We start from the raw sequence: 14,834 nt of genomic DNA on the forward strand, positions 1-14,834 counted from the left end.
TAGTCCCAATTTAAAGACAAGGAAGCTGAGGAGCAGGGCTTCTAACTGCCTCATTTGGGCTCAAACCCCTGCTGAGAATTTGCACTTCCACCCCAGATATACTGAATCAGAATCTACATTTTAACAAGATCCCCAGGTAATTCTTACAAATAATAAACTTTGAGAACTACTGCTCTACTACCGGTTCTCTGAATTGGTCCCTAACCAGTAGCATTAGCATCGCCTGGGAACTTGTTAGACATGCAAATTCTCAGCAGGGGTTCAAAATGGAAGGAGCCAGTTCAAAGCCCTGGAAGCAAGCTACCCCACCCAAGGTTAATCAGCTACTCAGGAGGAACCAGAATTTGATCCCAGCCCATGCTCTTAATCACTCAGCAGCATTGTCCTATGCTTGTTACCTCCATCCCACTGTCATCTTCCAGGAGAGCCACCAAGTCACAGTCCTGGCAAATCTTGTTCTTTATGTCCCTCATCAGTGGCCCAATGCCCGGCTCATTGCTGCTGTATGGGTTCCCAGGCATCCTGCCCTGTAAAAAGTCTTCTTGTTGGGGATCCTTCTCCAGGGTCACAAAGAACTCAGTGACTTCATTCTCCTCCTAAAGGACAGAGAGACAGATGCACCAGAGGGATGGCATGAAGATGGGGTAGAGGAATGGTGGAGGCCTTTTAGATTTATACCATGCTGCCTTGTCCTACGGACACTCTAAGCGAAGCATATCAAACGCATCAACCACTTACACACTTAAAGACAGAGGACAGGAAGCTCAGAGGTGAGGCAATTCAGATAAATCCAAATACAATTCAAGTATCCTTAATATTAAGCATCTCGCCTGAAAACCAGGAGTGGAGTAGGAGAGAAAGTATAACAAAGGAAACAGATGAGGAGTGACACATGAAAGCTGTATTACCGAAATGGGGTGGGGGGCTTTCTTCCTCCTGCCTGTCTTGTGCAGTGCTAACCAATCTGGAGCCAGACGGCTTTGTCACTGACGACCCTGAGGTCAAGGGGGTCATCTCTATATTATATAACATTCAGGTATGCCCAACTCCAACAGTTAAGTATCATTAACTTATGATACTGGTGTTTTTCACCTTTCCTCACTCTTATGGATTCAATTGTGTCCCCCTAAAATGTATGCTGTAATTCCTAACCTCTATGCCTGTGGTTATCCAAATCCCATTTGGAAAAGGGTTGTCTCTGCTATGTTAAGGAGGTGGGATTAGTGTGGGACCATGTCTTGAGTTAATCTCTTCTGAGATACTAAGTAGATTAAACAAGTAAGCGAAAGAAGCAGAGATGGGGTAAGACAGATGCCAAGACATATGGAGATATCCAAGGAACCAGGAAGTCGAAGATGAGACAAGGACCTTCCTCCAGAGCCAACAAAGAGAGAAAGGCTTCCTCTAGAGCTGGCACCCTGAATTTTGACTTCCAGCCTCTTAAACTGTGAGAGAATAAATTTCTGTTTGTTAAAGCCACCCACTTGTGGCATTTCGGTTGATAGCAGCACCAGATAACTAAGACACTCATTAACAGCAGGGGGTCTTTGGGTCGTACCATGCTTCTATGTAGCTCAGACTAGAGAAAAGACACGCACATGCATGCACAAAACAGGAGAAAAAAGAAAGAAGAGAGACAATTTTATACTCTAGCTCAACAGTGCTTCTTTCATGGTATGTTGAATTGAGAAGCACTGGGATTTTGGTAATGGGATCTTAAAAAAAAGACTGATCTGACCTTGAATCCAGAAACTTGGACCAAGTCATTAGATTTCTCATCATCAGGAACAGGAAAATTATGAGGTTGCTTCTATCTTCTGTCAGTGGCTCTTTCTAAAATGTTGACTAACTGACCCACAGCAGGTAAGATTCCCCATGGCTACAATGAGCCACTAAAATGGCCACAATGAGCCACTTCATGGCAAACTGGCTCATGTAAACACCAAGAGCCATGAGAAGCACCCCACTGCTTACAGGATAAATGATGCTGCAGAGCCTCTCAAAGATGAAGACAGGAGTCCGGTAGTCATCCAGATTGTAGCGCTTGGCTGTCTCAATGCACACAGCCATGAAGGCCTTGGTTTCTGATTCTGTACCTGTCAAAAGTCAAAATGGCCAAGTCAGTGAGGAAAGAGCTTCACACACACTGTTGACAGACTCTTTCTACCTGGTAAGTCCCTGCATGGCCTCATCAATATTTCAATTGGGAAAGTCGATGCTGATTGATTTTATACTCAGACCACACTCAATTTGAAATCCTTAACTCCCAATTCAACACACTGCATCCTGTTTAGTTGTATCCATGTCTTGTTCCCTCTCTGGATTATAACCTTGACTAGAGGAGGGACTACTATGTATTCAATTTAGCATCTCCTTGCCAAAAAAAGGCACTTGCCAAATAGCCTCAAGTCACGTGAGAGTGAGAAAATAAGGACTTTTAAGAGGTCTGGCAAATTCACAAACCAGCTCAGCATGGCACGACAAGGGCAGTGGAAGGACTCCCATCTCTGGGAATATGGTAGACTAGGTTCCCTGACCTACTTTCTACTTTGCCCCACTAAAAACAACTAAAAACACTGAAAAAAACTGTATCCGTGAGCTGGCGCACTAGCAAAGAAGAATCAAAGGCCAAAAACTAAAATAAAGAGCAGGAACCCAAGGAGACACGTGAAACACCAGTGTAAGCCAACTTATGCTCTGTGCTTTGGTTTTCACAACTTGCCAGATCCGGGAGTGGCATCAAAGGCCCAAAGCCTACGGAGATGAGGAGTCTAACAGGAGACTCCCTCCCGACACACACACACATAGATCTGATATTCCAAAAGAGTTACGCCCTTAGTGTAACTAGAAATAACTCCTTTTCCTCCAACCAAAGAACTACAAGGACATTGTTTCTCTTAAAATTTGGCATTAAGTAGAGGGGGGAAAAGAATCTCTGAGAACTCATAACATGCGAGCCCCTTACAGGGGTTTGTGGCTCAAAAATCACGATAGCTAGGAGGGCTCAAAAACACGAAGTTCAGAGCTTAGTTGAAGGCAGCCCCAGGATGGCAGTGCCCTGAGATGCCTGGTAGAAGAAGACACAAATTCTCTCTGAATGAACCCATCTTTGAGCCAGGTCCTAATGAACTGCACCAACAGGTAAATCCCCAAAACATGAACTCACTCAGAGTCGAAAATCACAAAATACAAAAAGATACAAGGTACCATGAGCCACAGGCAGAATAACAAACAACAGAATCAAATCCATAGGTATTTCAAATTTCAGAATTATCAGACACAGAATGTATGTGTAATACGTTTAGGGATTATTAAAAGGATAGAAAAGATAAGTAAAAAACAAGAGACTACACAATCTGTGTATAGAACTAGGAGAGCCCGCTGGGAAGATTAAACAGATTACACATCAACCCAAAACCAAACCCACTGCCATCGAGTTGATTCTGACTTATTACGACCTTAGAGGTCACAGCAGAACTGCCCCATAGGTTTTTCAAAGCTGTGATCTTTACGGAAGAAGACTGCCAGATCTTTCTCCCATGGAGTACCTGGTGGGTTCACACCTCCAACCTTCTGGTTAGCAGCCAAGCACTTAACCACTACGTCACCAGGGCTCCTTAGATTACACATAGGCAAAGAAAAAAATTAATAAATGGAATGACAGAACTGAAAAAACTACCTAAAATGTAGCATAAAGACCCAAAGACATGAAGAATATGAAAGAGGTGAAGACTCATAAATGACAGACAGACTGGAGTCCCATAAGGAACAGGGAGAGAAAATAGGGCAGAGGTAACCAAAGAGATAATGGCTGAGAGTTTTCCAGAGCCAATGAAAAACATCAGAGAATCCCTGACCTCATCTTGCTCAATGTAAACAGTCCAAATTGACTGAGCTAGCTCTGGAATTCGGAGAAATCAAACTAATGCACTTAGCCAGGCCCAGAAGGGACCCTGAAGCCTTGGGCCCCAGGTCCCTCAGGAGTGCTACCTGTGGTCATGTCCTCCAGCATCTCCAGCAGCATATCCTGTGTCTCATCAATCAGCTTGGTCCTCTGAACCACTAGCTTTCGCAAGCACAGGTATCCATTCAGCACGGTACCCACCAGGCGACTTTTGAAGTGTCTTTTGATGGATTCCACCTCAACAAAGGAGGAGAGAAGGCCTGTGGGGACAGGAAAAAGTTGCCACAAGAGCCCTGGATGATTATACAAGAAAGGAGGGTCTGGGAGAATCTATTTTTGTGCATGGCACACAGTAGCTGTTCAATGAACTGAATTGGTCAATAGTGAACAGGAACTCAAAAACGTAATCCCATCAATGGGAGAAATATTAAGAGCTTAAATTTGCACTATGGCCAATACAAGGGGGAACAGAATCAGCCCCAGTTCCCAAGAAACTAAGGGTCAGTCCCCAAAACCTACCCAGGATACCCTAAAGAAAGGGTGAGGCAGCTCTCCCTACCTGTGAGACTCTTGAGGGCATATCCCTGCTGCAGATCAGTGCTCAGGGTGGCTTCCTCCAGGGCCAGCAAACGGGCTATTTCCTAAACGGGATGGATGACAAGCACAGTCAGTGTGACTGCACTGCCAGTGACACCTGTCACCTCCACCACTGTCCCAACAAAAGACACCAACCACAGACAATTGGGAGTCATCATCTTTTCATTCTAATGGTTCCCTCAACCTGAATCCTTGCAGTGCTCCTTTCCAAGAAGCCAAGGACAGCTGCAGTGATGTTAAGAGATTGCTCCAAAATTGGAAACAGGCTAAATAACCTCAACAGAGTGCCATATCCATAGGACAAATACAACGAAGTCATAAAGGTAGTAGTTTCAACAAGTATTTCTTTTTAGCAAAAAAGAATATCTCAAAGTTTACATCAGCAAAAGAGCAAAACGAAAGGAGAATTAGGGGCAGGGGGCTGTACTAGGCTGGAGGTGGATACCTTCGTGATGAGGTTGCCCACATAGGGCAGGACTCCCCGAGCTGCCAGGTAGACTTTCCAGTGAGCTGAGGTGATGAGCTTCTGATAGAGAGCCAGGTACTCTGCTGCACACTCACCAGCTATGCTCAATTCATCTAGGTAACTGCCATTGACAGGGACAGGCCACGATTAGAGAACTCAGAGCCAGGAGGATGGAGGGAGGGCACCTAAGAACACCCCAAGCCTCCCACCTGGGAACTTCGCACATTTGGGAAGAATCCAGAGCACGCAACAGGGAAAGCCATGCCACAAACTGTCAATGTTAGGAAAAAAAACGCCCCAAAATATGAATAGTAGCTACCTGGGCAGTGACAGGGCTTTTTGACTGAATCATTTAGAAGAATCTAATAACGTGGCCTTTGGGATTAGACTGCCTGGGTCCAAACCTTGGCCTTACCGTGAACAAGCTGACTAATCACTCTAAGCCCAGCTGCTACGAGGACTAAATGAGACAACGCGTGCCCAGCATCTGTGCGCTCATACAGCGTCAATGAATGTTAGCTGCTGCTGTTACTAGTACTAGCACTAAAACTCAGCTTTTTAAAACATTTTTTATTTCTGTGGTCTTCTACATGGAAATAAGATGGTGGTGAATGCTAGACATTATAGCCCAAACAGGTGTGCCTCCGATCTCCTGGACCTCTGAAGTGCTCTTAGATTCCCCAGGAAAGAAGGAAAGACTTTAGTTGAAGTGTAACTACCCTCCCCACCGCCACCCTCAAACAGTACCTGGTGAGGAGGTCAAGGACCTGCTGCTTGCGGCTGGGAATGGTGGCTAGAGCTTCCACAATGGTACAGGCTGCTTGACGTGCTGCCTGCGTCGCCGGAGTAAAGAGCACCTACAGGACACAGGGGAGAGGAGAGGCCACTGCTTAGATGACTGCTGGCTTCATCGGTCTGTTGCAGAGCTCAGTCAGCTACCATCCATCCAGGAAAAGTTCTTTGGGAACCTCCCAAGGAAACGGTTAAAGGTGAAAATCACCATCTAACACAAGGTCCAAGGAGCCCCGGTGCTAACCAAAAAAGGTCAGCAGTTTGAATCTACCAGCTGCTCCTTGGAAACCCTACGGGGCTGTTCTACTTTGTCCTACAGAGTCACTGTAAGTCGGAATCAATTTGACCCCAGTGGGTTTGGTTTAACACAAGGACCATCTGTTGCAGACTGGGTAACAAGGCTCCTTGGGAACCTTTCTTCATCGAGAGTTCCTCCACCCAGTAATCTGAAGAGCATACTTAGAATGGCTTAGCTAAAAAAAACAAAAGACAAGTATTTTCTTTGGCAAAGCCTTCTGTAATTCTTTTCTGGGACGCCTGTATGCTGAATCCTTTTGTTTAAAGTCAACCACATATCTCTTATTCTATACATCGATGGATAAATGGATTCTCTAAAGTGCAATTACTTTAATCCTTTAACAGATTAACTAGAAAGAGGGAGAGGAGGATGGTAGGAGATAAGAGAAATGGGAGAAAGAAGGGGAGCCCAGGCACTGAGGTTTAGTGCCATCATGTGATCAAGGAGGGGAGCAGAGAGCACGACATGCCTGATGAGAAGGACAGAGAAAAACTCTGTTCTGGCTAGTCCACCGCACTGATGGCTGCAACTAAGAACCTCTAACCATTTCCTATTTGAAAAGAAGCAAGAATAGCAAAGTGAAAGAAAAGACACTGGAGTAGACATGTGGGGAGGAGCAGAAACACAGCCCTCCATATGTGGGGGCGGGGCGCAGTAGGGAGAGGTGCCCAGAAGATGGTCACTCACTTGCCGCAGCCAGTTGTTGTGCCCCAGTTTGAGATCCAAGGGAGAGGTCCTCTTTCCCCGACGACTGAGGAACTGTTTCCACCTCCACACATACTTCTCAGTCAAATAGAGATGGCGGAGCTCTGATTTGCTGGGGGATTTTCCATTGCCATCTATTCCTGGAAGGCAAAGGGGCCCAGAGACAGTAAGTAAAAGAAAGTGACAGAAAAGGGTCGATTGCAGGGCTGACAGGATAGGGGTAGGAGTGACTGACTCCCCAAGTTTGAAAGAGATTGACACACCTCTGATAGGAAGACACTTCTTCCAAGCCTCGTAGGATGCTTTGGGATCTCTCTTGAGCCACAGCTGGGCCTGGGCATGGATCTCATTGCAGTAGGGCTTCACTGTGGTGAGGGCTTCAACAGGAACATCCTGGAGGAAGAAAGCGAACGAAGGTAATAGGCAGTGAGAGTACACCAGAGTCCAGCTCCCATATAACGGCACAGGCCCCCCGCAAGGAGGGATATGCAAAGGTAAGAAGATCAGAAGGACCAACAGTCAACATGTTTTATGCCCAAATATATGTTCCTGTTAAGCCATTTTGATCCAATTTAGCAGTAGCATCTCCACCGTGAGCTTAAGGTCACCAGTTTTTACCGGACAGGACAAACATAGCTGGTTTCCTACAGGCAATCCTATAGCATGTACGCTAATTCCTACCCTCAGGCTGATTCGCAGTTTGCCAAAGCATAAATCTTCTAGGGGTCACTGCGCGGTATGCAGAATTTAAAGAGGCATTACTAACCAGAACTACCTGCATAGCAAAGAGCCCCAGAGAGCGAGTGAGAGGCACGCTAACCCAGCAGTTCTCAAATTTTTGGTCACTGAACCTCTTCATAGATTCTTAAAAATTATTGTGGACCCCAAAAGGCTTGTTTGTGTGATTACAGCTATCGATATTCACCATATCGAAAATTAAAACTGAGAAGTTTTTAAAATATTAATTCATTTTTTTTTTTTTTTTTACAAAAGAATAAATCCATTACCTGCCAAGCTAAATAACATTTTTTATATCTGTCAAAACAAAAATAATCTAAAGAGTAGCACTGTTTTACCTTTTTGAAAATCATTTAATGATTGGCTAAATAAGACAGCTGAATTCTCGTATCTGCTTTTGCATTCAAACTATTATGACACATTGTATTAAATACAAAAAAAAAAAAATTGACTTCAAACAGATATGCAGTTGGAAAGGGAGGAATATTTTAATAACTTTTTCAATTAACTATGGGTGTTTTTCTTTGATACTACACCACAATTCAACAAGTAATAGGTTCTTAACAAGATGAGCTGTAACTTGAATCTAAACCTCATCAATGAACTTTTCATTTTCTGTTACATTAGAATTCATCTTTTACCCATGCAGGACTTTGCAACATACACAGGTCATTTGGAAAATACTGGCTCACTGAACTACCTCAATTGTTCTTGAAGCGACAGGTTCACTTCATTGATTTTTTTAAAGAAAATGTCTGCCAGATACACAAGTGTGAACAACCACAATTTGTCTGTCAGCTGATCTTTCAAGTACAAACGATGCTCCATGAAAAGAGCACCTTGCAGCTCAAACAATCACACTCAAGTGCTTTCCCTCAAGACAACCACTGGACTTCTGTGCGCAGCAGAGGGCTTTTTGTGTGCTTTCCTTTTGTCACACTGATTATGAAGAACACTAGTACTCAGAGTTGAGATTTAATAAAATTATTAATTTATACTGCTTCATCAGGAACATTCTTCAGTTTAACTGGCTCTCCTTCTCCACGCCTACCCCCACTCCAAGTGCACGAAAGTGAAGAAGACAGTACTAGTAGAGTTAGGTGCCACTGCCTTCTCATGCTGAGGCACCAGCACCTCACTCATCATTGAGTTTACACCATCAGCACCAACGCCAACACAGTGAAAAGGGCAAAGAGTGTCATAGCATAACTACGAAAATAAATTTTGACCTCACAGATCCCCTAAAGTCTTGAGAACACCTAGGGATCTGTGAACAAAATTTAAGAACTACCGCTCTTGGCTAAAACTAAGCAAGATGTGAAATCAACACTGGCCTTGCGTGCTTAGAGGGTAACTGTGGACATCACCTTTTGCCTTACACTGTAGAAAAACGATGGTTATGTGGGGATAAGGTCCCTCTTTGCAATCAAGGATCAATTTTATTTGCTGGGAATCATCTGGGAGGGGAAATAATCCTTCATCAAAGGGAAAGAAGGAAGGTATTTCAGTTCTGTCTTTTCTGAGGCCTATTTGGGCAGACCAGGACAAGGAAATATATTAAATTGTTCAATGTCCAGCTTCCTCCCCAACCGTAACTCTCAGTGCTCAGCACTCAGAAACCAATCTTCGCGCAGTGAACACTTTGCTCTTCACCAAAGGACGGCCCACTAGGATGGAACAGCAGCTGGAATGGCCCAAGGACTACAAAAGGAAGTTTGGAGGCAGATATCCTCAGGCATGGCTAAGAGAAAGAAATACAGTCTGCACATTCTAAGTTGGTACAGGCAAGCCAATCTGTGGCTAGGCTAGTTATTTTAAGATAAAAACTTGGCTCTATTCATTCAGTTAACAATGGTTCATTAATCGGCTATTATATGCTAGGTATCATGCTACGCACTGGACATAAAAAATACAGCCCTTGATTCAAGGAGTTCACAGTCAGCCTAGTAGAGAACTGAACCTTTGGAGGAACAGCTATCAAAATGAAAGAGCATTATAGGCAGAGAAAACAGCATGTAGCTATCACTGGTGTGTGCTGTCGAGTCAATTTCAACTCATTGCAACCCTATATGACAGCACAGAACTGCCCCACTGGGTTTCCTAGGCTATAACCTTTATGGGAGCAGATCGTAGGTCTTCCTCCTGAGGAGACGCTGGTGCGTTCGAACCACCGACCTTTCTGTTAAGTAGTCAAGTGCTTAACCATTGTGTCACCAAGGCTCCTTGCATATAGCCATAGCTGACATTTATTGAGGATTAATTTGGGCCAGCCACCATTCTGAGCACTGTATCTGCATTAAATCATTTATGTTTCACAACAATTCTTCACTTCAAGGTGGAAACTGTATCCCCACTTTATAGATGGAGAAATAGAGGAATATAAGTAACTTGCTCAAGGTCATGATGCCAGTTAAGTGAAGAGCTGGGATTTAAACTCAAGAAGTCTACCTTCAAAGCCTAGGATTGTCAGGACTGCACAACACTGCATGTGCAAAGGCACAGGGGTAGGAAAGCACACAGTGCTTTCTGGGAGCTGCACACCATCCAATGTGTGCTGGAGACAGAGGCCGTGCTCCATTGTGAACCACTCTGTTCTATGCTTTCATGTTTATTTCACCCTTGACTTCTCTCAATTTGAGAAACCTTCCTTTTCAAAAATCCCAACCTATCTCTGCTGAACTAAGGGAAAGGAGCTTGGTTTCCTTCCAGGTAAGGTGACTTCAGGGAAAAGCAGAGAGCTGTAAAAGGCTGGGCACAGCGCTGGCCAGAGGCTGAGGTGTGCTGCTGCCCTGCCCTTTTAGACTTGCCCCAATTGGCCCAGTACCTTGTTCTTCTTGCTGGTGGGAGCAGGTGGTTTAATTAGCTTCTGTAGGATCCGAAGGCACATGAGGGTAATGTTCTCAACAACCACAGGAGTCTTGATGTTCACAGCCATGAGGAAAAGGCTGAGAGCTAGGGATGGTAAGGAAAGCCAGAGTCACACTCACAAAACTACCTGCTCTAGGCAGACCCCGCCCAAGTGTCTCAAAGTTAAAAAGGTACTTCCACTTCTGCCTTTCCCTCTCTGTTGAGGACTCTGCACCTTGCGGGCTTCTTTCCTTTATCTGACAAGCCCCTATCAGATGTTCCCCAAACTCACCACAGCGTAACCGGAGCTCCCAGCAGCTGTCCTCCTTCGAGATAGAATCTGTCAGCAACAGCATTTCATACTGAAGACTACTTGCCTAGAAGACATGAGTAGAAATGAGTCTGAAGGATCCGTCCAAGGACTGATCCAGGGACTCATAACTAAAATTTCTGGTCATAGGTGGCACCACCAGAGAGAGAGAGGAGAGAGATGGAGACCCCTATACTCTGTATGACCACCCATTTCTCTTTTCCTTAAGAAGTTGGCTCTGATTTGGGACAATCATTTGGACTGTGAGCTCTCCAAGTATGCTGCTCCTTCCTTCCTAAGTCATCACAATGAGACTGGTGGGGAGGAGTAAAGAGAAGAGGGCAGCCCAGGGCCCACAGAGAAGGAAAGTAAGGGAGTAGTTGGAGAGCTTACCAGATCAGGATTGGCCCAGTGGCCCTTCAGGGCTGTGGAAACTTTGCCAATAATCAGGTCGTTCATTTGCTGGGTGGCTTCAGGATTGTCTCTAGGAAGGCAAAGAAATGGAGTCCTGTTATTATTCACAATTGATTGTGTCCCTCCTTTCCACCTGAAGGAGCCCAGAGACAATGAAATCAATGTCTAGGGCCACCTGATCCAAAATTTTCTATTTCCTTCCCAGGGGTAAAACCATAACTTGAAGACTTCCAAAACCCTAGTGGTGGTACCAACCAGAGATATGACTATAATAAAAAGCCTGCCTTTCCTGGGCACAGACACTAAGGGAAGAGCAGCACCAACATTATGGCTGTTCATGTCCCAGCCACAGATCCCACAGGTGCTGGCTGGTGTATCACAGTCTCCAAAACCAAGGAGTCCACCTGACCACAGCTCTTTCCTCATCTTCTCCAACTGCCTCCACCTCATTTCCTGCATCTCCTGTCTATGCCCCTTTGTAACAATGTTTATATCTTTATTAGTAATAGTCACAAAAAAATCAACATTTTGAATAAAGTCCTTACCATGGCCTACAAGGCCCTACAGGATCTGGCCCCTGGCGAACACTTACCCAACCGTCCCCTCACCCCATTCCTCCCCACTGCATCCTTTGCCCCAGCTACACAGGCCTCCTTGTTGCTCCCCCAGCACACTCTTGCCTCACAACCCTTCCACTTGCTTTTCCCAATGCACGGAACCCAATGCTCTTAAGACATTTGCAAGACTTACTCCCTTCATGCAGGTCTTTGCTCAAATGTCACTTCTTCATAAGTCTTCCTTGACTACCTTAACCAAAGCAGCAACCCCTTCAGCCACCAGGGTTGCCATCCCTACTTTATTTTCCTTCACAGACTTTATGTCATGAATATTATATTGTGTAATGATTTGTTCATTGCAATTCTCCCCAGCTAAAATGCAGGCCACGCGAAGGCAGGGGCTTCGTCTCATTTACCACTGCATCCCCAGAGCCTAGAACAGTCCCTGGCATTCAGGAGATGCTCAATAAATATTTGTTAAATGAGTGAATAAATAACATAGAAAGTAACATTTTTTGAGCACATAACATGTCCTAAGAATTATGCCATATACTCAGTAAACAATCCACACAAAGCTTTCAGTGAAGTATCTGGTACATACTAAGTACTCAACAAACACGAGTTCTTATTTACACAAATTATCTCATTCTGTCCTCACTACAAACTTTTAAGGTATTTACCACTATCAGTATTTTTCAGATGAGGAAAACTTAGTCTCAAGAAAGTTATATAATTTGTTGAAGGCACACAGTACAAAGTGTCAGAGATCGAGCCCGGGTCTTTCTGATCCGGAGTCCAAGCTCCTAATCACGAGCCTCCACAGCTCCACTGTCTTCTTTCATGTGAGTCTTTCTTGAGTCCAGGTACCGAATCACTCCCTTATCCTTCCTCACCAAGACTCAGAGAGAGTTTCCTCAGGAAACTTCCTTGGAACCAGCAAAGCACAAGCCGAATCTACTATTTATAAGGAAACCTAGATTTCGAATACTCCCCAAGTTCACTCACCTATTCCTGGGTATCTTCCTATTTTTTCCCCTGTATTATAAGCTAGCTAGCCTGTTTGGCTGTGAGGAGGAGAACAATTCTTTGCACCCGCTGGTACTCCCAGCATCGCTGCTACCAGCCCCAGTGTTAGCAGGAATTACTAGCCCCGTATCACGGTGCAGGCTCTGACCGAGTTAGGAGGCACATGAGTTGGCGGACCTCCTCCCGCATGGCTGCGGCCCCTCGGCGAAGATTGTAGTCAAAGAGCTCCCGGATAAGGCCCTGGGAAACGAGGATGTGCCTCAGGGCTGGATTGGTGGCCAGGGCCCGGAGTAGTGTGATACAATGCTCTGTGACAGCCGAGGCGCAGCCATAGCACTTGGTGGAGGAGGTGTGCCCACAACCTAGGACGGATAAGGCACGGTACTGGCTGGCAGTGAAGGTGGGCTGAACGGAGCTCCGTGAGGATTTGGTGGCCGCTTCCCTTTGCTGCAGGTCATATTCTAACAACTCTTTGCGTGAAGCAAAGACTTTCTAAGACAAAAAAGAAAAGAAAAAAAAAAAAAAAAAACAAATTAGTAATTAAAATAAAGGGGAAGAGGACGTTAACTGGAAAATTAGCTTTGGTCTTAAAAAAAAAAAAAAACTTTACATGTGTTATATAATTTAACCTCCTCAATAAACTCTACCAGTTAGATACTCTTATTATCCTCATTTTGCAGAGAAGAGAACTGAAGCTTAGAGGGGTTGTAAGTGGCACAATAAGTGGCTGAGTCAGAATGCAGGCTCTGATCTGTCTGACTCCCAGGCTCATGCTCTTAACTCCGGTGTAGCACTGTCTCTTAAAGACAAAGGTCAGAAACCTGTGCACATGTAGCAAAGATGGCATACAACTTTTTTTGGAGGGCTGGGGAAGGGCAAGTAAATGGTTGTTCTCCTTTTAGGAGGTGCCATCTGCAGCCAGACTGCCATCCCATGGAGATTAGCTCTGTGACATTCCATGCACTGCCTACCTGGTTCACTGGAGTTGGTGTGCTCTTACCCTTCTAACCTGCTAATGGGGCATATCAGAAAAATAGAGACAGAGCCTTGGCACCCACTTTTTTAAAACCAGCAGTGCCTCTATTAAAAGATGAGCTGGTTGGTAATGAAACTAGATAAATAAATCTATGATAACCTCCCACCTGTTATTCTCTTTTTAGACTGAACTCAACTCTCTGACAAGCACCAGAAACTGAAGGAGAGACCCTGTCGCGTGCAGTCACCCTAATTCTGCCTTTTTAGCTGGACTGGGGCAAGAGCAACACTGAGAGCTGAGTTGCTGGATGAGGGTAACAGGGCTGCTTTGAAAACAGTATCAACTGCCAACTCTAAAACTGCCTCCACCTCTGTACCTGGATGATTTTGGAGAGCTCATCGAAAGAGTTCTTGCAGTCTCCACAGTACTCCTGAGCCAACTGCAGGATGTAACGATTCACGCTGGCTGAGGTGGAACTGATGCCCCCAGCTGTTCCTGAGTCATCCTGAAAATTCAACAGGTAAGCTGTCAGACTTCCACAGAAAGATGGTCTCACCTAGGGGGCAATTTCTGATCATGACCCAAAGCCCTTCCCGGGGACCCCTCCTGGTATGGGACTACCTGTGGCTTTTCTGGAGCTGCCTCGTTCACTTTGCAGAGCAGGTTCTCCAGCTGCGGCCGATGGCCCATCAGCTGATGATACACTCGATCAGCTTTGTCCAGGAGAGTATTGATGTTGGAAACAGCCTAGATAGGAAAAGACAGGGACAGAATGTCACATCTTTCAGCATAATGATTGTCCCCAAATTATAACATTTGTTAAAGGTCAGACACTGTGTTTCATACGTTATCTCTATACTTCACAATAATCCTGTGTGAGGTGATTATATTACTTTTAATAACCATATACATATACAATACATAAGAACACACAATGCTGGGAGAGTAATTTATGCCAAGTCATAGAAGCGTTAAAAAGCACAGATGGAATTGAACTTTTGCTCTTCTGGCTCCAGAGCTAAAGTTCTTCTACTTTGCCATGCTGCTTCTAGTAGCTATCCCAATAGCTGCCTCCGTTTTCAGTTGGTAACAGCTCCGGGGCAGTCTAATACTGAGGGAAGGCCAACAGCTTCAGTATGTACCAATCTGCAGAGCAAGTGCACGGCAAGTCATCCCACTTTTTTCTGCTTTTCCAAATCTGAAG

The 14,834-nt window shown here is 44.9% G+C and overlaps 1 protein-coding gene across 9 annotated transcripts in view; it reads right to left on the reverse strand.

The window, feature by feature from the left end:
• Window positions 1–14,834, reverse strand: part of UBR4 (ubiquitin protein ligase E3 component n-recognin 4) — a 140,177-nt gene that overhangs the window by 25,214 nt on the left and 100,129 nt on the right. For all 9 annotated transcript variants that reach the window (XM_064281379.1, XM_064281376.1, XM_064281378.1 and 6 more), the window contains 14 exons: window positions 14,252–14,377; window positions 14,007–14,135; window positions 12,803–13,146; window positions 11,051–11,141; window positions 10,640–10,724; window positions 10,325–10,452; window positions 7,026–7,155; window positions 6,745–6,902; window positions 5,715–5,824; window positions 4,947–5,088; window positions 4,464–4,545; window positions 3,991–4,164; window positions 1,975–2,096; window positions 399–596 (listed from right to left, as the gene is read on the reverse strand). In XM_064281379.1, the coding sequence (XP_064137449.1) occupies window positions 399–596; window positions 1,975–2,096; window positions 3,991–4,164; window positions 4,464–4,545; window positions 4,947–5,088; window positions 5,715–5,824; window positions 6,745–6,902; window positions 7,026–7,155; window positions 10,325–10,452; window positions 10,640–10,724; window positions 11,051–11,141; window positions 12,803–13,146; window positions 14,007–14,135; window positions 14,252–14,377 (2,019 nt within the window). The remainder of the gene's footprint in view (window positions 1–398; window positions 597–1,974; window positions 2,097–3,990; window positions 4,165–4,463; window positions 4,546–4,946; window positions 5,089–5,714; window positions 5,825–6,744; window positions 6,903–7,025; window positions 7,156–10,324; window positions 10,453–10,639; window positions 10,725–11,050; window positions 11,142–12,802; window positions 13,147–14,006; window positions 14,136–14,251; window positions 14,378–14,834) is intronic.

The sequence above is a fragment of the Loxodonta africana genome, chromosome 3, assembly GCF_030014295.1.
Source record: "Loxodonta africana isolate mLoxAfr1 chromosome 3, mLoxAfr1.hap2, whole genome shotgun sequence".
NCBI classification, from domain to species: Eukaryota; Metazoa; Chordata; class Mammalia; order Proboscidea; family Elephantidae; genus Loxodonta; species Loxodonta africana.